Raw genomic sequence first — 24996 nt, 5'->3', positions numbered from 1 at the left:
GAACATAGCATAGGAAAATACTAGGCGGGCGATGCACAGTGAATAATTCTGGTGGAAAATAAAATTCATAGAAAATTTGGGATTGCATTTCTGAGTGAATTTTATATATATATACATACAAATATATTGAATTGCTCAATACATCTGTGAGCAAAGAGGTTTATGCACTCATCACTTTCAGATGTCTTTTGTTCCCTTGCAGGATGACAGCGCATTAAATACAGGGTGTCACAATTTTAGCCCTGAACTGAAAACCACCATCAACATTAAGTCTCCTGCTTAGCACGTAACAATGACATTGTTGCGGGGTAAGCAATGGATGGTGACATATGAGATGGTATACATACAAAAAGGGATAGGCTTACCGTGGAAAGTCGACCATCGGCAGTGTGCGGCTCGGTATCGGCGTGGCCATGGGGCATCGGTACAGTGGGCCCAGCTGTCTTCCTTCGTGTTCTAACCAAAGGAGGAAACCTTCTTCTATTAGAATTCCACCAAACAAATTTGTATAAAAGGGTGTCGACCTCCCCCCTTTTTATTTTTTTGAGTTCGTTTGTTTGCTCCAACTTCCGCCCTGGCAGCTAACGTTCCCTTGTCGCCGTCGATAGTCGTTCCGTCGTCAAGTGTCCGCAGCAGCAAGGTAGGTGCTTCTTCCTCCTCTTCCCCGTTTTTTTTTACATATACGTGGATGTGAACCCTAGCCTTAGGTGTAACTTTCATGAACTTGGAAACTTATCACCATATGAATGATATCTCTCTGTTAGCAATATTGTAATGAGCTTCAAAATTAACATCAATAACAGAGTAATCAACATCACTGGAATCACCGGCAAGACGAGCAAAGAATCATAGATGAATGTCGTTGTTTGCTCCGTTCCCCTTTTTTTTATTGTGTGCAAAAGCCTAGCTTTAGGTTTCGACCGTGGTTGTAATACCCACGAAATATTTTGTGTTCGAGGGGCGTGAGTCCCCACTCGACCAGCTGTGGGCGCAACCCAGCCGTGGGCGTATATCCCGCGGCTGAAGCGAAATTTGCGCGCGGCCTCTTCCATCGTCCTTGCTAGTTTGTTATCCACATAATTTCCATCTTTGAGCTTCGACTATTAGTGATTATATCGAATTCGATAAGAAGTTATGTGCATGATTCTTCTTTTAGCATGAAGTGTTGACTCTTTTCCGTTTTGGTTCTTTGTAGTTATTTGAAAGTGAACGTAAGGAATTCTCGTTAAGATATCACCTGGAAATATTTATGCCGCTAAGCTGAGACGTGTTAACAACTCCACAGATATACCAAACATAAATGATGAGATTTTCGTCGTGCCTTATCCGAATGTTAGAACTCATCCCGGTCATAAGATAACCCTCCTCACGGGTTCAGAGAATGAAGAGGCTGCTCCGTCAGTTTCTCCAGTGCGTGTGATGAGGTTCTGTCTTCAAAAGAAAGAGTATCCAGCTTCTCCTATTGATTTCAAAATTTTTCATAATCCGTTGCGCTCTTATGAAGGATGGATGAGGCATATGTTGGGCAATGAGCGCATCAAAATAACCTGACCAAAGCACAAGTTGTTGAAACTGTCATGGCGTATGCAACACTTCAAATTAGGAAAGATGTTGCAGGTTTGATCACTTTTATTTCTCGATGGTGTCCTTCCACACACACGGCCATATGTAGATGGGGATAAATGACCATCACTTTAGAAAGTGTAGCGGTTTTGTTGAGTCTTCCAGTTGCAGGGAATCTTGATTTTAAGTTGTCCGCTAAAGAAGAGGTGATGTTCGCCACTCTAGTGAATAAGGCGGAAGGATACAATCAGAAGGAAAATGATGAAAAATGCTTTTATACTTGGTGGGTATCTGAATGGTTTCCTATGAAACCGAAAACGGGCCAAGTGTTGGATGATGTACTCAGCGTTGCCGCGTTTTTATCCTTGTGGCTGTCTAGAGATATTTTTGATGATGGATCAGGTAAGAAGACTATAAGTCGGAAGCTCGTTATGTTTGTTATTAAGCTGGCGCAAGGCGTAGTCCTCCCTATAGGAAGCTTGTTCCTTGGGTCTTTGTATTCTCACCTGGATTCCTTGGCAGTGGATATGCATGCTTCCAACGGATATATGAAGGTGGATTCGCACGTTCACATCGCTTTTCTCCAAGCATGCTTATGGGAGCACTTTAAAGGTTTTGCTCCTAATCCTGCAACTTCGTTCTCCAGTATATATGGGGGTTCCAGAATACTCCGTTGGCAAAAGAGGCGTCCAAAGCCTGGGTTGAATCTTATTGACTTTTTCGACAGCGTGCATGCCATAGATTTTCGCCCATGGGTGCCGGTTCATTTTTCTGTAGTTCAGCCAAAAACCTTTGCCGTCGTTCCTGATACAGTGTTGCACACTGATGGAAAGGATATGAGTCTTGAATAGACTATATTTATGTTAAGCTGCACGCCAGGACATATTCCATCTTTCTTTAATAAATCTTTTATTGTGGTCCCATATAACATTGACAAGGCCGCTCGTCAGATGGGATTTAATCAGGGAATCCCGTTTTGTCTCCCGCCAACGCCTTCAGTGGATCTTTTGGCATCTGTTTTCGATACTAGTGCCTTCGCAACAAAGAAGAGCCTACCATTCTTGCTCCCAGGAAGAAAACCGGTGGCGACTGATAAGTATAAGGAATTCTGGAAAGAATAGCTCTTATCTTTTCAAAAATTCGTGGAAGAAGTTGTGACAGTTCCGCGCGACAGGCCTTCTTCTGAATCTTTGAAACAACATAATCTGTTGAAGCCGCTTCCTTCGGGAAAATGGACTAGGGATAGTATTTCTCGCAGTCCCCAGGAAAAATAGGCGAGGTCGAAGACGCGTGCAGGAGGCATTCGAACGACTTCAATAGCTCCGGTGATTTTTAATTCTTCCAATATGCAAGTCCATACGTAGTTTCTCTTAACCAGCCGATTTTAGTTATTTCGAAGCAGCCTCACTAAGAATATTTAAAATCAGGGTTTCTGGAATATGAACGCTTTTGCTATACTCGCACGTAGTCACAACATGGCGTCCCTATAAGAGAAATCCGGCGATACTGAGTCTCTCAAAGATGAAGATGAGGCTGAAGACGGAGAAGGTTCAGAATCCGGCAGTGATGAAGGAAGTACTTCTAAGCGTAGTAGAGAATCTAACTGTTCTAGCGAGCCGGAAGATGAATTGGTAAGTCTTCTACACATTTTTAGGAAAAATGATTTGTTCTTTGACGTGAAATAAACATTAACCAATGATATTGCAGGACGAAATTGTAATGGAAAACAATCTTGAGGTGGAGATCGATGATGATGCAGGGAACATTTCCGCCCCTTCTGATGAGAATGGAGATGCCGCGTCCATGGATGCAGATGTAACTGCCTCCAAAGAACCTCCTGGAAATGGTACAGCATTAGTTGTGCATTCCGTTGCTGGAGCCACTTTTGATCCCCCTTTTGACGTCTCCTTCATAGACCATGTGCTGGTTGGAGGATTTAGCGTGCCAGCTAAGTATGCGGAGTTGTACACCAGGATATGGAAGAAGCGTGGTCACATTTCCACTTTAAAGAAGATTAAGAGTCGTTTTTCACTGGTTAAACGTGTCGAAGAAGCTCTATCCTCCATTCATGACATGTGCAACACAACTGGGTGCGTCGTTTCTGAGGAAATAGTTCAAAACTGGAAGTTCCACCTGGATATGTTTGTGAACTTTGAGTTTAACTCCTCCTGGTTCTGTGAAGGATTTTCCAAAATCCAAAAGCTGCATACTGAAATGGCTGAAGTCCCTTCCGTGGATTTTATTAACCAACATGAGGCGGAGGTTGAGAAGTTATCCCAGGAGTTGAAGTTGAAGCAGGCTGCTCCCCAAAACATAAAGGACGCTTTCGCCAAGAATAATGAGCCATTGTTGGACGATTTCCCTTGAATGCTTTTACTTCATGAACTTTCTCTTCTTAGTTTTTTTTTCTTGAAAAGGAAAAAGACGCCTCTTTTATGGTTTTGATTTTCTGGTTATGAACTAGTAGGTGATTGCTCTGTGAGGATTTTTGAATTGATTTACTCTTTAAATGATTTTGTGAGTAATTTTTTGGAAGTGATAATATTTGGATGAACTAACAAGTTGGAATACAAATAGCGCAACCCTTTTGGAGAAATTGTGAATGTTACATGAAAAAGGGAAATACTAGAGTAATATGATACTTTTAGAATAATCGTATTATTGGCTATATTCTTATAAGCTGACGCATGTTTCGAGTCCCCAGTGAATTTCAAAATAATTGGCTGTGTATTGTTGTTTTACGAGACTTACTTGTTCACGAGACCCAAAAACTGGATTTCTTGGAGAGTTGCTTCGAATCCAGGTTATGACGCGCCTCTCAACAATGGGAAGTCTCCAGTCAATTTGTTTTTGTTGACTTGTAGAGAAATGAAGGATCTCCAGTTCATAGACGTAACTCTCCAGAGTTAATATTTTCCTGGACAATGCGCTTCAGGTCGTTGCATTCATTGGTAGGATGATGGATGAACCTGTGGTAGTGGCAATACCTCGAACCTATCGTTTATCGTTCAGTTGGTGAGCACCACACAGGAGGTAGTTCAACTACTGCGTCTCGTACCCAATCCTCAAGCAACTCCAGAACTTTTCTCATTGGAAACGGGAAGCGCGGGTACCCTGAGTCTGGTTTTTCTCTCATTAGTGGTTGTTGTCGTGAGAACTCTTGTGGTCCTTGATACGAAGCTCGTTTCGAGAGTGGAGTTGAGGCGTAAGTGTGCATTGACATAGACGCAGATCATTTAGTTTGGTGGTTTTGCTGAAGTGTAACTTCTCTCGAGGTCCCTGCATCCGTGACAATAGCGCTATGAGGTGATTGAACTGAGTACCGTTCATCAGCGCGGTTCTTGTCTTCATGGAGGCCTTGGTAAATTTCTCCTTCTTCAGGCGCTTCTCTGTTTAGTAAAGTCAGAGTGGTCGTGGCTGTGGATTGTTGAACAACTCTCTGGACTTCTGCGAGGGTCTTGAGATACGGATCTTCTAGCAAAGCTTCATAAGACGGTTCCTTACCCTTATGTTGCGGGTATTGTGACACTCCTGGTGAGTCCGTTCCCCTGTAAAACTGTCTCGGCTCCTTGTCGTTGGCTGGATTTTGTTGGTCGTTTCCTTTCGGATCATTTCCGATGTGGCTACGTATTCTGTCTGCATCGTTGTTGGAAAAAGCACAGACTTCAGATAAAAATTCAACATTGTTTGCATCGTCTTTAACATTGATGGTGTTCCCAGGTAAATGCTTGCCGACCCCTTCCACAACCGGTTTGATATACTCCTTAAGAGACAAAGCGTCTCGTTTTGTCATTTGGCGATATCATCTTGAGTTTCTAGGACATCTTATAATATCCTAGCCATGCCTTCCATGGTGATCGGGTTTCGATCATTTATGACTTTCGGAGAATTTGGATGGCGGGGATACATCACGGAGCGGAGGTTAGGATTGGGCATTGAAATGAAATCGGGTTGATGAATGAGCTTAGACCTAAGATATACCCGTTCTGAATTTAATGAAGATTGAAAATGAAAATTGAAATCGATTTTTTGCAACCGAGAGATTAATCTCCCACTGTGGTCGCCAGTTGTTTTGGGGTAAAAACTGATTATGTTGTTTTTTGGTAAATTTGGGTGTGTTGATGAGAAACGAATTCAAACCCTAAACAAATGTACTTCACAGGAGTACTTTTAGATTCGAGAGATCAATCTGTAAGACTCTGTCCTAAACCAAGAAATGGTCGTTCCAGATTCAATTCGGTCACAAAGTGAAGGAGAAGGGGTTGATCTTAGGGAGGGAAGCGAAGAAGGTGTTTAAGATCAGAATGTTGAATTATGAAGGTATGGTTGTTTTATGACTTGTATCAAAATGTGAAACTTTCTTGCAAAATGTAAGCTACCAGTTCTCGTTTTTTTCTGGATTCTTGTGTTGATCACTCCTGTTGTCGAAAATAGGTTGAAAAACCTATTTATACAAGTCATTGAGCGCACCCCTGATCTCGTAGGAAGTGGAGGCAGTTAAATAGTGGAGAAGTGGGGTTGTGCAAAAGGTGGTGACCATCACGTTTCCATTATATGGGAAGACCGGTCACCCTTTCATCCACTACTCCCTCATTGTTGTTAACCGTCTGTCCTTTCCTGACACTTTCTCGTAATGGGCGCGTTGCACGCCTCACGCCATAAACCACTAGACCAATACCCCAGTAAGCATTCCCCAATTTGTGACATGTTTGATGTCTTGAGTAAGTGGGCCAAGTCGTGTGACTTGCCGCTTAAAGTAGCACATAGTGCTTTTAGGTAAAATAACAAAACTATTTGTGGAATCAATATTTATAAAACATCGTTTTGTAGTCGATGCATATAAAGCATCGTTGTTAAACAAGCAGCTGAAAATGATTGATGTTCATGAAGCATCGTTATTTCAGAGCTCGTCTGAGTTAGTCGCGGAGCTTAGTGTCTTAAAAGGAGCGTGACCGCCCTCTTTCAGGGAGTTGGTAGGAGCTACGCATGCATCCGAGGGAGTGGATGATCAGTCCCTATAGGAGAGTGGCGACTGGTAGCCATTCTAAAATCTTATCGGTCGATCCAGGTTAGATCTGGACCGCTTAAATCGGCTAGCCAAGTTGAGTGGCTGAGACAATTTGCGGCAGTTAATGACTGTTGTTGAATCATACAAGTAGCGTGAATGGCCACTTTTGAGTCATCGTTTGGGAACCTTATGAACGAGCCATGACTTGGACGATCGTTCCATGTGAAGGAGGGATGGCCGATGATCGCGGCATTACCCTGTCGGCCTCCTAAAAATAAATCTAGATCATCCGACTAGGCTAGCGAAGTGGATGGATGAGATGATTTGCAACAGTTGTTTACTGCCATTGATTCAAATTAGGGTCTAGAAACCGTGTGTCCAACCCTATTTTAGCTAATCGATTGAAAGCACTGGGCGCTAGTTTGAGCAGGTCGTTTGGCCAGACGCAAAGGCGAGTTTCCGATGAGCATGCTGACATCTATTGGGCCGCCTAAAATTGGATTTAAGTCATTCAATTTGGCTGGCGAAGATGGACGGTTATGATCGATTTGCGACAGTAGCACGCTGCTACAACGCATCTTTTAGGGTTTCCGAGACAGCGCGTTCACCCTAGTTTGAGCAAACGATTTGATGCACTCTTGGCTTGTCGTGGGAAGGTCGGTCAACCAGGGATGGAGCTGGGTCACCGGTGAACACGTCATCATCTATTTGATCATTCGAAGGAAGATCTAGACCGTCCAACTATGCTAGCTAAGTTGATGAGACTGTTATGGTCGGTCTTAGCTTGTTTGAGCTTTCTTTCAACAGCGCGATCACCTTGGTTCTTGCTAACGATCAGGGGTGTTGCGGGTGAACTAAAGGGATTTCGACCGGCTGGGATGCTAGTGGGCCCACCGGTGTACATCATGGAGGTTGCCTGGTTCCTCTGGGAAGAGGCTAAGCTCGTTGAATTGCGTGGCCAAATCGTGTGGTCGTGATCACTCTTTAAGACTGACATGGACGGTCTAGGTTTTCTTAAGGAATTTAAGCGTGTCGACCGTGCTAACTTTTAATTAAAAAAGTGTGTTGATACGAAGACCTCTTTATCAGAGTGTGGTGCAGCCTGTGTGGGTACTTTCACGCGGATCTCGATACTGACATTTCAGGAGATTCATGCTACTCCGTTGTGAGTGAATATTAATCGTCATGTCATGCCAATATTGAGAGTTCAGCTGGGGAACATAACATAGAAAAATACTAGGCGGGCGATGCATTAGTGAATAATGCAGGTGGAAAATAAAATTCATAGAATATTTGGGATTGCACCATTCTGAGTGAATTTATATATATACATACAAATACATCGAATTGCTGAATACATCTGTGAGCGAAGAGATTTATGCACTCATCACTTTCAGATGGCTTTTGTTCCTTTGCAGGATGACAGCCATTAAATACAGGATTTCACAATTTTAACCCTGAACAGAAAACCACCGTCAACAATATTACTCAATAATTTCCATGAACAGGCTGCAGCGTTTATAATAATACACAATTTATACAAATAGATAGAAATGTCTTCATCTCCACTATATTTAAGAGTCAATGCCTTGATCGGAATGATCAAGCTTAAGATATTTCATGATGAAGTTGTGAAAATACAAACGAAAATAGGTACAATTTGTGAATTGAGTGTAGAAGTGGATAACTACAGCAGGTGGATTAATATAGCCGTTAAACGAGCAGAAACTATCTCGGCTAAAGCATTGACACCTAGCAGTAGTGTCATGGCCAAGCACGATAAAAGCATTATGGCGATGGACAATTTGAGCATTTTTCTATCCATTTTTTAGCGATGGGTCAAATTTGTCAAGTTGGTCGATTTTGCTAAAAGTAAATAAAAGTCATCAAATATAAACCTAATATCACTGATAATTGACGAGGGATGAACAGCCACAGAACAACTTTCTACCGGATCATGATCTGATCTTACTCATCTCCAATGGTACACATAAATCAGTCCTGGAAAATTGGTCAATTTTTTTTGATATATCAACTAAAGAGTGTTCCTTTGATTTTCAAAACCCATTGCATTGAACTGGCCAGTGTTACATGTGTGAATAGAACCCATAATATTCACAATATAAAAAGTTTGTGGAAAACTGAAGCCTGCAATGGATCATCAGAATACTGGTCCAATGTCTCAAAAGGGAATTTGAGTGAAGTTCTGCAACAAGTGTACTTTCTCTAAAACTCCTTTTTCACTGTACACGTTTTGGTAGAAGTGGCAACCAACATGGCCAACAAACTTGCCAGAAGCTGCTTGATCTGCAAATTGTGTAATAACTTAGCATTAGATCAAACTTCAATTCCCTTTCCATTTCTTATGATTCAACAAGGCATAAACTGTTTCATAGAAAAATAAAGCTTTAGTTCTTCTAAGCCACATATGTACAAGATAAATAAAAGATAAAACCCAACAACTCAAATAGTAAAAAGGAGACCATTTCAAAGGTAGCCAAAAGAGGAGGCCTTCATATAATTCATACAATTAGTGTCTTACATCGTAGATTTCCATGATCACTAGATGACCATCAGGGCCTAATCTCTTTCAACTGATACCTAAAAATCAGATGGAGTGAGCCAAATGTTTGACTAAAGGCTCCACTAATTTCCATTAAATTTTGCATAGTAATACAAAAGAGAGAAAAAAGACTGCCTTCATTTACAGCCAGTCCTTTTAAGTAAAGTTTCCATTAGATTTAAGTTGTTTAAGTAAAGTTTGCATTGAGCATTTTAAGTATAAAAGAATGAAGGATGAAAATTTTCAGTAATTTTAAAACTGCAAAATTCACAACCCTTTGTTTCTCAAATGATGTCTATATTTTAATCAAAGATTAATATAGTTTACCGTAATTACTAATTAAGGTTTTTCTCTCTCTCACTGCATCATGCAAATTTTCCACAAATACGTTGTGGAACCTACGTTACGTTTTCTAGATTAATAGGATCCTGAAATCAATAGTGACTGTGTTTGAAGGGAGCCACTGCCTTACATATTGACCTCTTAGTTACCATTTGTTATCACAATCTATGTATAAGTCACTAATACATTTTGTGCTAGTAACTTAAATATAACCATTATCTAAAGTAGCATGTCATTGTGTGTCTGTAGTAACAGTATCAGGAAGTAATCATTCGAATAAGGAACGTCAACCTAAGCATAATGCATTTAACTAGTTGAATGGATACGAGATGCCTAATACGTAGTATAGTACACTTTACTAGTGTGACAATGGATATGAGAAGCATAATCCTCGTAATGTAAAATATTTAGCAACTACAACTAAACAGATATGAGAAGGAACAGACAAACCTTTCGTCATTTAATCAAATCACTGATAGGCGAAATCTTGGGGTATATTACCCAATGAGGCACCATGTTTCTTAATTATCTGGGCTGCTTGGAGTAGAATGTCTTGTTGTGTAGAGTACAGTTCGTCTTTGCTCTACAAACACAATAGCAAAATATAAGATTTAAGCTTTGGTACTTCTTACCTACTCTATCCTAGGCCAAGAGATAGAGAATCTAAGGCACCAAGAAAACAAAAGCTCTTGTGATTAGAACTTTTTGAAGCCGATCAAAGTTTGAAATGAAAAATACAAAAATGGTAGCAGGTATGAGCACATAGGAGTTAACATAGACAAAGACCAGTTAAGGAAAACAACTAAGTGATGTAATGACAAATTTTTACCATATGTACGAGATTGCATCCAATGGTCAGCTCAGCATATGAGTTCTCTATCCGAGAAAGAAAACAGTAAGGAGCCTCCTTTCCTAAGAATATCTTCGCATTCGATCTTATCATGGACTTAATGTCATCCGCGATCTGGGGAATCTTTTCGAAGCTATCGATTTGCAGAGGAATTTTGGTCAACATTCCACGCCATTGAGCACGTGATTTATTCACAATAACCTAGAAGAATTTCCATTGTACAAACCAGTTTTGTTACCTACGTTGCTCCAAAATCTCGTAACAAACATACCAAAAGCAGTAATTTAAGAAGCTTCTAACACAGGTCACAACATCAGGGAGAAAAGGAAAGAGCAATTCTGTGAGTCATAAAAAAATACAAAACACAGGAAAGTAAATAAAGTTATAAAGATGATAAAAAATTATTTAGTTATGTTACAGTAGCTTAATTGTGTTAAGACTGCGTGAATTTGAATCATCTACAAGATCAGATTCATACACAAATCTGAGTTGTAATGAATTGAAGTTAGGAACTTGAGGTCGTCTGTAATGAAAGAGATCATGAAATGAACTGAGAAACTTTAAACTACTAGAGTTACTACCAGCATGGTTAAACCCCCGAAGTAAGCAAGCGAGTGTGGTGACCATAAATAATTTCGACTGAGATTTATCTTAGTCCATAAGTATCAATCTAATGGGATGGCAAAACAGAAAGTCAGAAAAGAAGGCATACCTGACTAGAAAATAACGAATTCGGAACAGTAACAGGAAACTTCTCTGCGTTCAATAATTGTGTAGTAGTCAGTCCCATTTCTATCACTTGACCTTCTATGGACCCAGCCTGCAAACATTTAATTAGGACAAATTCCATAGGAGAATCTTCAAAGCAGGATTTACATAATGATGATATATGTACTAATAACTAACAACCAATCCCTGTTAAAAATCCCGAGAGTGTTCAAAGTGATGGGATTGAAATCCTCGGAAAAAATGAAAAAGCCCAAGGCAGAAGAATATGCTTGCCTCACTACTCGAACTCATTTTAAAGCATCAGAGCACACAGTTAACTGGATGTACTACACATGCAGATATATAAGTACTGAATACACAATGGCTGGATAATATTGCATGCTTATGGCGTAAACAGTCTGATTAAGTAAAACCTCCTTATTTACCCCTGGGCAATGAACTGCCTAGGTGATCATCGACTTCAAACATGTGTAGATTTTTCACATGGCCTTGAATATAATAGTGTGTCAGTTTTGGTCGTCTTAGTAACAAAAATATGCTGGACTTCCTTGAGCAAAGTAAAGGAAGGGAAGTGCTTTGAACACAAAAAACGTACAGGTGTTAGCAGAATGAGATACACTTGTCCATAGAAGACTAAATAAACCCTTGACCAACTTGAAATATGTATGTGTTTTCGAGGTAGTGTGAATATACTTTCATCTCATGGATACAGGACTATACATTCAGAGATGTAAATGCACCTTTATGGTATCACCCAGCGAGAAGGGTTTTGAAAACTGCATAGACAATCCGCTGAGCACATTTCCAAGAATGTCCTTGGCAGCAAAAGCAGTAGCCACTCCTACATTAAAGAATAAGAAAGGAACATAATAAATTGCAACAGAAACCCAAAATTTGCAAATAATTATACCTTAATCTTATCACTAATTAATTAGGTCGGCATATTATGCATTCCCTCTGTAGCATGCTTATGAGGATCAAGAAGGTGACACAATGGTGGGTATCACAAGCCAAGCATATTAGTATAGTTGTCTCTTTCAAGGAAAGTTGAATAAGTAGTAGTCTAGTATTTTATTTGTTTTAAGCTGTCGGTGAGGGCGTGACTCCTACCTATATTCTGTGGGAGATTAAATACAATGGAAAGCTTTGTTTGGTAACTCTATTCTCTATAAGAAAAAGATAGTAAGGAAAGTTAGACTCAAGGTCGCATTTCCATAAGAAATCTGAATAAGATCAATAACATCTTCAACCGCTTGATAAATCAATCATGTTGAGAAAGATTGAAAGATTGATTCCCCTTGATCAAGTACTTTCAACCTCTCTCTTGTCTAAGCAAGCTTTTTATTTCCCAACTGATATATTTCATTGATAAGAATAGTCTGGGAGTTTTTTTACTCCAACGGACTAGTTCTCCTCTTATGAGCTTTAGAATGGTTTTTCCTTCAGACTTTTGCTTTCACCACTGCATTTAAATGGAAACACCTCTCCAAGGTTCTTATACCATCCCCCAAGGAAACATAAACAACAACCAGTTTTTTAGGTTTGCAGCCCGGAAAACGGCATCGATACATCTTGGCAGACTACTAAAAAGCATTTAAATCACATACTGGTGGTCACTGAAACTGAAACTCATACAAATTTCCATAAGCTAAGGAAACACATTCTGGAGCATCAGGGGTCTGAAAATTGGTACCAAGTTGGTCAAAGAAAGATCAAACTGAGGCCGAGCAACTAGATCTCACAACCACTTCTCACGGGGAAGAGACAGAAATGATACCAACTTGAATAACTAAAATGTTGAACTAAAAGAAGTGTGAAATATATGTCTCTTTAACTTCGTTCCATGTAGGTGTTATCGGTAGTAGATAGAGAAACATAGCATACAACAACTTGATATTTTACTTCATTTATGTGAACCTCCCAACATAGAGACAGAGTATGCATATCCCGAAAAGTACCTCCCGGAGTTCCTTTTCACTAAAGATGAAAGATAAAATGGAATGACAAAAGACACGAGCAGTGCAAAAAATGTACCTCCTATACCACCAACAGTCAAAATGGACTGCACAGCAACACCACATGCCTCAGCAACACCCATTAGCCCCAACACCATCAAACCAACAGATGAAACCTTGTCTAGAGCAAGCAGCCTTTCTCGATCCAGTCCAGCTAAATTCTGAGCAGATACAGCACGAGTAATTGCATTTGTCTTCCATCTAAAGAGAAACCATATAACTGAGAGGACAGCAGCGCCTCTCCAAGCTTCTGTAATGTATAGGGACGTTATTGTGGTTGGTGCAACCAAAAGACTCCTGAAGCGATGAGAAGAAAGAAAATTTACAATGTACAAGATCAGATACTTGAAAAATTAGAAGACACTGAACCCTGTCTAGTTAAGGCCTATATAGGCTAAGTAACTAATAACATAGTGTAAATCAACTCACAAGTATGAGAAGGCCATAAAACTGACTAGATATCGCACAGGATCTTCTAATGCACCCCAAAAACTTTTCTCATAAGGAACTAGTTCCCGAGGTAAGCCTCCTGATAACAGTGTAGCAGTCCCCTTCATTGAGTACTTGTGGAATTGCCTCAATAGCTTAGGCATAACCACCCAAGCAATTAAGGTACCAGTCAAAGTTCCACCAACAGGAACAATAACAGTTCTTAGATAAGGATGTGACTCAAGCAATTGATGGATATGAGGAGTAAGGTCATTAGCTGCATCTTTAGCCTTTTCTCCGGTAAAAGCTGAAGCATCAACCACAGATTGCCAAGCAGTCTTCAAACTATCAGCCCAATCTGTATTAACTGCACCACTGCTGTCAACACCATTAGATCCGTTTGCAACTGATACAGCTGAATTTGTAGATTCTTGTGGCCCGGAAACCGATGAATATGCTCGATGTGTGCTACTTAGACTTACACTGAGGGGAAAAGTAGCCTTCCAAGAGTGTAAGTTGGATAAGCCATTGTTTTGTAAGGCTGATACGGGTTCAATCCTATAATGCCTATTATCAGCAAGAGATTGAAAAGCCCTAGTTCTAATCTGAAAATCAGCATCCAAACAACGAGGAACACTCGTTGGGCAGTTACGAACTCCATTGCTAAATCTTGTTAAATTTTTATAATAACTAGATGCTTTTGATGCATGATTGAAGCCTGACTTCAGAAACGAATATCCTCCAGACATTATAAAGTATTGAGCCTATTAACTCTGGAACTTAATTAGTCAACTTCTAAGGAACAAGCTGTAGTAATTGAAAATGTCTGCAAAAGTAAAATACATAAAAACAGTAGAAATTTAATTGGGGAACTACGGTTTGTTATTGCAGATGAAGAAAAAAAGAAAAACAAAGTGGATAGAGAAAAAAAAACCTAGGTCAATTCATGGAGATAAAGACACAACAAGGATAAATTGAGAAACAATTAAGTAGATGTGAAAATTTTAGGAATTAAGAACCAGAGAGAGGGCGAGAGAGGTCTGCTACCTTATTATTTCAGTATTTCCTTCGACCCTTCATGAATGGATGGATAGAGAAGGTTTGCTGCTGCTGAAGAAGAAAAAGGCTTTTTTTTTTTTTGTTTGTTTTGCGTTTTTTTTTGTTTTGATCAATAAGAAAAAGGCTTACATGAAACCAAATTCTTAACTTGTTGCTGAAGAAGGTTGGGACTTGGGAGAGCACAGCATTTCTTAATATCTCACGTGGACTGGTCAGCCTTTTGACTAAGAAAGACCTCCTGACTCGACAGACGAGGCTACGAGCCTACAAGGCTACAACTCTTATGCCATGTCCAATAGGAAAATACCCCTTCAGGCCCGTTCTTATGAGGGTGGCTAACCCACCCATTTGTCACGCCAGTTGGCCTAGCAAACTGGTCGCACTACTATGGTAAAAATGTTAAGTGATCGGGACTCGACCGCTAGCGATGTAGTCTACACCGCTCGGTTGATTTCAAATCTCCAACGGCTCTTTCTCCACCGTCATAAAAATGTGACATTCAAACACAAAAATTACACCAAATTTTTTACACAAAAAATTTCTATCTTATCTTTCAAAATGGCAAAGTTTGAATCCCAACTTGATTTTTCTGGAGTAGTGCATGAAGCCGTCGTTAGTAAGATATGTGAAGGTTATAAAGAAATAGGTAAAAACCAAAGAAGTCTACAAGTTTTGGATATTAACCAAATCAAACCTCCAACGAAGAAAAGACAAAAAAAAGTTCAAGGTGTATGATCAGAATCTCGCAACAACGACACACTTGCGAAATTACTAGCAATACATCACGAAGACATGTCAGAATGATTTCAGAAATGACATAACAGATGACATCAATTTAAACATGAGAAAAGTATGATGATCGTGCGAAATTTAGGATGTTTGCGAAATTAACATTTGTAAGCTTGCGAAAATACCGCAAGCCAGATCCAAAAATAGGGGAAATATGAGCTGCCATCCACTATGTAAACACCTATATAAAGAGAAAGGTAAGAGAGAGAGAGGGGGGAGACACACTTTGTAGAGAGACACGTTTGTAGAGAGAGAAAGGGAGGTCAACCTTCTCTTTTGTATTCATCTTCTTTCCCAAAAACTAGATCTAGAGAGCTCCAAATACTCATTAATGGAGTCTCAATTGTAATCCATATGTAATTACAAACAATCATAGTAAAGATCCCTAACCCCGTGGATGTAGATCATATTGATCGAACCACGTAAATCTTGTGTCTTATTTTCTATTTTCATCATTTTCATCTTTATTTCCATATCAAATAAGTTTAGATCTAGAAATTATAGTCATGATAATACAAGGGGTGTGTTGTGGGATTTCCTGCAACTACATTTTGGCGCTAGAAACAGAGAACGAGTAAAGGATTTATCCTTCCTGTAACTTGTTGGATCAAGAAATTTTCATGAATATTAGCTACTGTCCATATTTTTCTAGATCTACAAAGTTTAGGTTCAAAAATGGAAATTTTATGGAAGAAATCACACTTTCAGGGAGTAAACATCATCAACAATTCAAAGACATGAAAAGAGGGAGAGAAAAAATTAGTTGTTGTGGTGAAATTTAAGGAAAAAATGGAAGTTTCAGTGGAAGATTTTCATGTTCAGGAGAAGAAGGAAAATGTGAAAGAAGTTAGGGAAGGACGAAGAAAAGATAAGAGGCAGATGCTGCAATTTCTATCACAAACAGAAATTCGCACAGATGGTTCAAGGCTGAGCGAACAACAAATAGGTCACGGGTTTGAATTCACAGAGACACATATTTTTCATTTTCTTCTCATTTTCATGGGAGAATAAAAGAATAAGGAAAAAAGTTATGCGTTAATTTCGCAGAGAGGTTCTTGCAAAATTGGTCCAGAGAGCAGTATGTGCGTTCGTGGTCGCAAGTTCGAATTCGCCCGCGAACATAGTTTTCTTCTTTTTTACAGAGAGCGAAGAAATGAATAATTTCGCAATATTGTTTCATTATTTCGCAAACAAGAGGCAGCACAATTGGTCATCTGCGAAGTTAATGAGTTCATGGTCGTGTGATCAAGTCCCAACACCTGCGTATTTTTTCGCACAGATATTTCTTTGATTATTTCGCACAGAAGAGAGTTGATGATAATTTCGCAGAGATATTTCGCAAAGAAGAAGCTTGCACAGTTGGTCAGGAGGCATGAATGCAAGCAGCAGGTCGCGGGATCAATTCTTGCCTCTCGCATGTTTATTTTTGTTACGCGAAATTTATACAGAAGTGCCTCTCACACAGTTGGAATTTGATTACTTCGCAAGAACTTTGATTACTTCGCAAGAGAGGCTTAGCACAGTTGGTATGGTGCGAGAAAATCCAAGAAGAAGGTCAAGGGTTCAAGTCTTACTTCTCACACTTCTTTTCGCTGCGCAAAATTCATACATTTCAAGGCATTTATTCACTTTTTTGACAACAACAACGACTCACATGAAAGATAAGTACAACTTCCTTGAACATTTTACTTTATACTAAGAACGGATAAAAATATTTTTGATTTGATTTACAAAAAGCGATTCAATCGCACGATTACAAAGATTTCAAGATCTCAAAAATTATAAAGATTACTAAAGTTTCAAGATTACAAAGACTTCAAAATTACAAAGATTGCGAGATTTCAAAATTACAGAAAACTGAAAAAATTCAATTTATATGTTTCTCTAGAATATTTCTTTTGCAGAGAATAAAAAGATTTTTGATTTGATTTACAAAATGCGAAACAATCGCAGAATTACAAAGATTTCACAATTACAAAGATTTCAGAATTATAATGTATTAGAATTTCTCTTGAATATTTACTTTGCTTCAAATGATATGATATTATGAGAATGAAAGAATGGATGAAAGAAATGACAGAAATGAAAGAATGAATGAAAGAGAAAGAAACGCGAAAATTTCGCAAGAGACAATCTAAGATCCATAAAAATCTAAGATTAGAATGGGGCGAACCTTTATGGCGTACACCCTAGTTCGCGAATAAAATTTCGCAAGAGGCAAATGTAAGACCTAAAGTACGTCATAGAAGGGGGTACCTGTTGCATGACTCAGCGAAAAGGTTACACGCCCCTGGAATCTGAGTCATGGAGATTTGGGGTCAATAAAGCCCATCCAAGAGAGGTACCTTGGATTTTCAACCTAAGCTTTTGCTTTAGGTTGGACGACTAGGGTCTCTTCTAAGGAGTGCGGAATCTGATCAAGGCGCCGAGGTACACGGTTGAGTCAAGAGTTCCTGGGGCATCAGGAGCGTACCTTGCCATTCTTGACAAGTCTTGGATTATACTGCACTCGGCCCGAAGAAAACCCCACTTAGGGTGCAGTCTCGTAACCATAAGCCCTATAGGTAAAAGGAACAAGAGGCTGCGAAAACAACTGGTTGTTGTTAAGACTGGATGGGAGGATCTAACCTTATATGGTAGAAGTACGCCTCCTTGAAGGGGAAACCATGGGGGAGATAAGAGCGGCACCCACCATTAGGGAGATGATAAGTGTCTTAAGACGCAAATTTCATGAGGCTTTTTACTCGCAAGGGTATTAAGGCTTGTCATATTTGTGCGACAATCCTGAAGAGGCAATAATACTAGAGAAAAAGATAAGACGAGATCAATGGGTCATTACATGAAAGTGTGAAGACGTCCTGCGATTTCGTCGCAAGACGGCAATATCATGGGGCTTTATTTTCGCAAGAATATTTATGCCTGTCATATTGTCGCAACAATCCTGAAGAGGCAATAATACAAAAGAAAAAGTTAAGGCAAGACCAATGGGTTTTTGCATGAAAGTGCAAAAACGTCCTGCGATTTTGTCGCAATGACAAGAGGTGGCAAAATAAGACCTTTAACTAGGAAGGCAAAATAAGACCACATAATAAAATGAATAAGCAAGTAAGCTTGCGAGAATGATTATATGTAAGCAAACAAGCTTGCGAATATGTACATGGAAATGAAACTGAGGCAGTTAAAATGCCGCAGACTTGATATTATGATCATACTGTTATGAGATACTAATAATGCAGGAAAGAGGGAAGATGAAACACAAGTGAGAACTTGTGAAGAACAATAGCTACACGAAGAAGAATGCATACACTAAAGAAAAAGGCAGAGAAATGAAGAATGGAAGCAATTTAAAGCTACATCAATTTTAGACGGAAAAATGAGCTAAGTAACACAAACCTTAACTATACATTGCAATAGATAAGCATTCTCATCATACAAGCATCATACTCGCATCATAAAAGCATTGCATAAGCATTTCATGGCATAAACATCGCATACACATTTCATAACATAATCATCACATAAGCATTATGTTCGCATAAGTACTTTACAAAACTGTACGGAATAATATTGCAGAATTTCGCAATAATATCGCAGAATTTAGCAGAATTATTTAGGATTATTCAGAATTTCACAGGATTATTCAAGAATTTCGCAAGATTATTCAGAACTTCACAGAATGATTCAGAATTTCGCAGAATGATTCAAAATTTCGTAGAATGTGTCAGAATTTCGCAGAATGTGATTCTTCCGAATGATGTGATCATCTCGCTCAATTATTTCGCACAATTATAAGCAACTTGAAGATATTATACTATCGCATGAGCACATAACATGAGACAGAGGCAAGATAAGAATGAAGAAACAACTCGTACATTCAACATTTTCTCAAGGATTCTACCCTCATAGATAAAGAACAGAGGCAACTATGGATTACCAAGAAAATATTTTATGTTATTTATCTCCTCGGCAAGAATCATTTCCAAAGTGGACGTTTACTAATGAACAAAAAGAATCCTCACCAAAAATGGAGTGATAATTTCGCAGATATAGAGGCAATACTTGTTATTCTCATTCAAGGACGGATACTTCTTATATTTCGAGGATTGAGTACTTCTTATACTTCTTCAAGGATACTTCATACTTCGCATACTTCAAGAGATGATACTTCTTATTTACTTCGCAACGCTTCGGAACTTCACAAAAGAATAGAGGTAAGTACATACTTTTCAAGTCCAGTATTCTTTCACTCGTTCCTTCATCAACAAAGATCAAAGACTACTCCATCAACACGTATCTCGCTCCAACAACTACAACAACGGATTTTTTCCTGAAGATCACTCTTCAAGCAATATTCAAGAAAAAAAGAGGCAAGATGTAGGATCAGAATCTCGCAACAACGACACGCTTGCGAAATTACTAGCAATACATCACGAAGACATCGCAGAATGATTTCAGAAATGACATAACAGATGACATCAGCTTAAACATGAGAAAAGTATGATGATCGTGCGAAATTTAGGATGTTTGCGAAATTAACATTTGTAAGCTTGCGAAAATACCGCAAGACAGATCCGAAAATAGGGGAAATATGAGCTGTCATCCACTATGTAAACACCTATATAAAGAGAAAGGTAGGAGAGAGAGAGGGGGAGACACACTTTGTAGAGAGACACGTTTTGTAGAGAGAGAAAGGGAGGTCAACCTTCTCTTTTGTATTCATCTTCTTCCCCAAAAACTAGATCTAGAGAGATCCAAATACTCATTAATGGAGTCCCAATTGTAATCCATATGTAATTACAAACAATCATAGTGAAGATCGCTAACCCCGTGGATGTAGATCATATTGATCGAACCACGTAAATCTTGTCTTATTTTCTATTTTCATTATTTTTATCTTTATTTTCATATAAAATAAGTTTAGATCTAAAAACTATAGTCATGATAATACAAGGGGTGTGTTGTGGGATTTCCTGCAACTACACAAGGCAAGGAAAATTTGAAAGCAAGATAAACAAAGGAAACTTTGTTCATGAGCGCATTGATTGAAAGTTTGGTGAAATGAAGAAGATAAACAAGATGAAGAATGAAGAAAATTTTTGATTGTGGTTGTAGTAAATAGGATTCGAACTCTAAGACTTGTTAAGATTAATTTTAAAGGAATAAAATAGAGAGTTACTGGGTCTAGGATTCGGCCAAACTCATATCAATAGGTTCAATTATTCATTCTCAAATAATTATCGCTCGACAAATAAAACAACATCGACTCTTATTCTTGCCAAGGTAGATTCTCCAAACATTAATTATAAATCGTAAGCATGGGACATCAAACATCTAAGCAAGCATGACCCATCTAATAAAATAATAACTAATTTTTCAAATCATAATTCTATTTTAATTAAATGCAAAAGTCAAATAGAAAATAAAACAAATTCACCCAAGTATGAAGTCCGGCTTCCTCCGTCGACCCAGTGTTGGGGTTTAGCTCCACATGGTGAAAACACTCTCAAAATAATATTTCATTGCTCAAAAAGGTGTTTACAAGGAGAAAAGGTATAAAACAGTGTATTTGCAACAATTATAATTGTTACAAAACCCACTGTTACAGAGAACCTAACAGAACTGTTGCGAACTCAAAATAATTGTTGGAAAAATTGTTACAAAGTTATTGAGTTTGAAAGTATAGGTCACGGTTTTTCTGCGACTGCTTTTAACTGTTGTTTCGTTTTCTTCTTCTTCTTCAATGGCAGTAGCAGAGACAAGCTCTGCAACTCCCAATCCTCAGCCTCTGTTCGAACCCCTAACTCTCCATAAACCTTCTTTGATACTCCAACACCCTATATATACTACTCAAGCCTTTAAATATCTCCTCATTACTCCGAATAATCTCTTCATACTTCAGGCAGTAAAGAATAAATTCTCGGAATATTTTCTTTCCCATCTTGCATTCCCTTGCGTTAAAATGCTACAGACACGCTCTAGACTTTCTGGTGCACGCATACGACTGAGTCAAGACGCTGTAGAGACACGCAACGTTTCAAAATATCACCACAGAATCCCGCGTATTTCTCCAACATCTGTTTCATGGGATATCCACGTAACTTCCCTTTTTTTATCGAAACCAAAAATATTACCACCCCTGTTTGGATAAAACAGGCCCAAATCAAACAAAATCCGAGAGGCAGTCCAACAAAAACTCCCTCGAAATCATGTCAGGCATCTCCGCCGGTGAAAGCTAACTTCCCCTGTATCACTTCAAACTGATCATCCAGCCAAATATAATCGATTCTAAAGCACATGCCAACTCTGTTAGGCCAAAACAAATCGTTCTCAAAAGTTTCAGCCATTTAGTCTCTCGAGAACCCCACAAAGTCTCGAACCCTAATTCTGGTTTTTTCCAAACCATATTTTCCCGCAAATTTTGAATTCAAATGGGAAGAAGAAGGTCGCCCCTTAACCAGATGCTTGGGTGCGAAAATCATATGGGTACCCTTTATCATTTGAGGTGCCCCTTATCCAAAAGTGAGAGTCCGAATAACACGTGTCCTCCGGGTGCAAATAACAACTTTTCGAGCAACTTTCTCCATAAGAGCTTATTTCACAAAAACACCTACAAACAAGTTTATTAGTGATAAAATGAGTCCCAGCTAATGTATTTATGGGTGAAAATGTGTCGCACTTTCGTGCTCATCAAAGAACATTGTCCAAATTTTTACTTTTAAAGTCTAGCTTATATCATTGTAAGTTATGTCTAGTTATTATCTAGATAAATGAAAGAGGCATGGTACTAATGTAAATTAAAATTCTAAACTTAATGAAAGATGCACTAGTTTTATATTAATAAGAATATCTTAAAATTGAAATTTCATACAAATGAAAGATGCATCATATTTGGGTTGTTAATCTAAACTCATCATATTTGGGCAACACCCTCAAGATAAGATAACAACCATCGAATTGAAAATCTTTTCCCACTCTGTTGCGCCATTCGAGCCGACACATTTGCTCCACATAAAATGTGTTTTGGCCATTTTGTCGGTTTCGATAGCCTTCAGTAAGTGCAGCATCAAACAACTTCACATCCTTGTTGATTATTCTATAGCGATGACACAACCCATTTGCATCTCGATTATTGAGGTTCAATGTTTTTTCTTGAAATCTCTGAAATATGCGACTCCATACAGTAACTTCTTGTTGTTTTTGTCCGTCATTGACCATATCTTGTATAAAAAAATCATAATGCCTGCAAATGGATTCATCTTCAGCTATGCTAAATATGTGACCTCGACCTCGAATTGACATGTTGGATTTGTGGAGTGAAAGAAAGGAGATTGAAGAAATGGTATGAGTTGAAATGAAATTTGATATTGTATTTATAGGATGATGAAATGATGACCGTTAGATGAGATGATATAAGCGGTGGAAAGTAGACTGACCGGTTTTTGCTAAACCGAGCGGTCGAGACTCGACCGCTCGGTAGAAACTTGACCTGGCTTGGCTAAGTGGCAGTTTGCTTGTTTTCCATCTCCATAGTGGGTGCAAAACTGGCAAACAAGCCAGTTTTCTATGCCCATAGGAACTGGCCTCATAAGGAAAAATTTGTAAGCAATGCCCCTTAGTGGATTACAACAAACTTCAGGATGAGAATTTGAGGACACGCCAGCGCAGAATTGGGGTAAAAGTGCATTTAAAAGCACCCAAAAAAAACATATCTCAAAATATGGCTCCGCAAATCGGGAGACTGATTAAATGATTAAGATTTTTGATGGGGTTGTAGTAAATAGGATTAGTTTCATACTTGTGAAGGAAATGGAATTCTTAGATTTAATAAAAATATATATACAAAAATATTAACAATGGGCGAGAGGTACTGGGACTAAGGATTTGGCCGAATTCACTACACAGGGTTCATTCATATATTCTTTGACAATTTAAAAATCAATAAAATTAACATGGACTCTGATTTTGCCAAGATAGATTCTCAAAACATCGATTGTAAGTCCTAAGCATGATGTATCAAAACACCTAAGCTAAGCATACATCATCAAATTAAATAACAACCAATTAATTCAAATCATATTTCAATTTTAAATTAATGCAAAAGTTATAAGAAAGAATAAAATAAATTTACCCGTGTATGAAATTCACCCTCCTCCGTCGTCCCAGTGTTGGGTTTAGCTCATCATGATAAAAACACGCTCAAAATATTTATTTATTGCTCAAATGGTGTTTACAATGAAGAGAAGAAGAGAAAATGGTGTAAACAGCTAATGTGCGACCCACAGGAAGCGTCACAAAAGAACGATAAAAGAGAAGTGCTATTGTCGATGTGGTTCTAGGACTCACACCTACGACCCACGCCTGTGAGTCTGTTTCACTGTTGATAAACGACTGTCCCTGCGAGTCTGTTCTTCGTGTTCTTGGTGTTCTTCATCATCAGCAGGAGCAGAAACAGAGTTTCATCAACTCTTGATTTCTCGCTCCTGAGCTCTCCTCAGCCCCCCAGACTCTCGACACCCCTTCTAAGACACCCAGGGAACCTATTTATACCCAACAACGACAAGAAATCACGCTCATTAACTCTCCATGATCCTCCATTACTCGGTGTTAAAAGAAAATACTTTCCGAATATTTTCTTCCCTGAAATGATTCTCCACGCGTAAACAGCTTCTGATACTCCCTTATTTAGATTCTACACGCATCTTCAATGAATAAGTGTCATCCAAACACGAGTAGCACACATCAAACTTGCTGAAAATCCGTGAATATCATTTTCAAAACCGTGTTGCCCTGATTTATTCCACGTGATTATCCAGCCAAATTCAGTCGAAACAATCACCCATACCAGCTCTGTTATGATATATTACATCTTTCCACAAAGTTTCAGCGATTGAATCGCACAAAATCACTTCCAAATGCAATCGAGAAAATCTGCCAGTGAAGAGCAAATATTTTCCCGCCAAAATATTTTTTTGAATTTTTGAAGAAGGTCACCCCTTATCCAGTGGTCGCCCCCTTATCCGTTGCTGGAGTCTGAATAACACATGTCCCTTGGGGTGCCTTTAGTAATTTTTCTGGGGTGTTTCCAACACTTTTTCTGGGTTCCTCCGGTGCATTTCTGGGGTGTCTTTAGTACTCTATCCTAGGGTGTAAAACACCACTTTTCGAGTCAATTTCGTCGCAAGAGCTTATTTTTCCAAAACATCTACAAAAATATAAATTAACACAATAAGTATTTAATCGAGTCTAACAATACAGAACATTGAGAACAAAATAGACACATAAATGCGTCTATCAAATACCCCCAAACTTATTATTTGCTAGTCCTCGAGAAAAATTTATTTTTGAAAAGTGACCGAGTTAATCTCGGGTGGGTTTATCAGAGGTGTACCCACAAAAAACCATTTACTCCAAAACCTAGCTATCTACGCAGAACCTTGGAAGGCACTAAAGAATCTCCTTGGTTGGCATACAAACATTGACTATAGGAGGAAGTACCCTGATGCGAAATTCCAAAATTCATATATAAGTGACAGAGTTCTACTCAGATAGTTTCACTATGGACATCATAACCGGAGTCAAAACTAATCACATAGATAGATAATGAGATGGATATAGAAAAACATAGATGGTTTTAATGTTTACTAGGTGA

General features: G+C 38.8%; 1 protein-coding gene across 2 annotated transcripts; it reads right to left on the bottom strand.

The window, feature by feature from the left end:
- Positions 1-8485: 8485 nt before the first annotated feature.
- On the bottom strand, positions 8486-14688 carry LOC113299079 (mechanosensitive ion channel protein 1, mitochondrial-like). 2 transcript variants are annotated; one of them, XM_026548011.1, is made up of 8 exons: positions 14547-14688; positions 13500-14325; positions 13090-13367; positions 11796-11896; positions 11039-11146; positions 10306-10527; positions 9927-10059; positions 8486-8956 (listed from the first exon to the last, which is right to left on the bottom strand). In XM_026548011.1, the coding sequence occupies exons 2-7, from the start codon at positions 14246-14248 to the stop codon at positions 9946-9948; spliced, it is 1572 nt and encodes a 523-aa protein (XP_026403796.1). In that variant the 5' UTR covers positions 14249-14325; positions 14547-14688; the 3' UTR covers positions 8486-8956; positions 9927-9945. The 2 variants fall into 2 exon arrangements, with proteins under 2 accessions (XP_026403796.1, XP_026403794.1); XM_026548009.1 differs by having other exon boundaries at positions 8509-8878.
- Between the last annotated feature and the right edge of the window lie 10308 nt (positions 14689-24996).

Source organism: Papaver somniferum, chromosome 7 (genome assembly GCF_003573695.1).
Source record: "Papaver somniferum cultivar HN1 chromosome 7, ASM357369v1, whole genome shotgun sequence".
Taxonomy (NCBI): domain Eukaryota; kingdom Viridiplantae; phylum Streptophyta; class Magnoliopsida; order Ranunculales; family Papaveraceae; genus Papaver; species Papaver somniferum.
Note: the sequence above shows the minus strand (reverse complement) of the source record. Positions and strands in the feature narration are given on the sequence as shown.

Coding starts and splice junctions, on each gene's coding strand:
- LOC113299079 (XM_026548011.1), bottom strand. CDS start 14,248: ATGTCTGGAGGATATTCGTTTCTGAAGTCAGGCTTCAATCATGCATCA. Junction 10,528..11,038: donor ATTCGTTATTTTCTAGTCAG/GTATGCCTTCTT, acceptor AAATTCTTCTAG/GTTATTGTGAATAAATCACG. Junction 10,060..10,305: donor GATGCAATCTCGTACATATG/GTAAAAATTTGT, acceptor TTGTGTTTGTAG/AGCAAAGACGAACTGTACTC.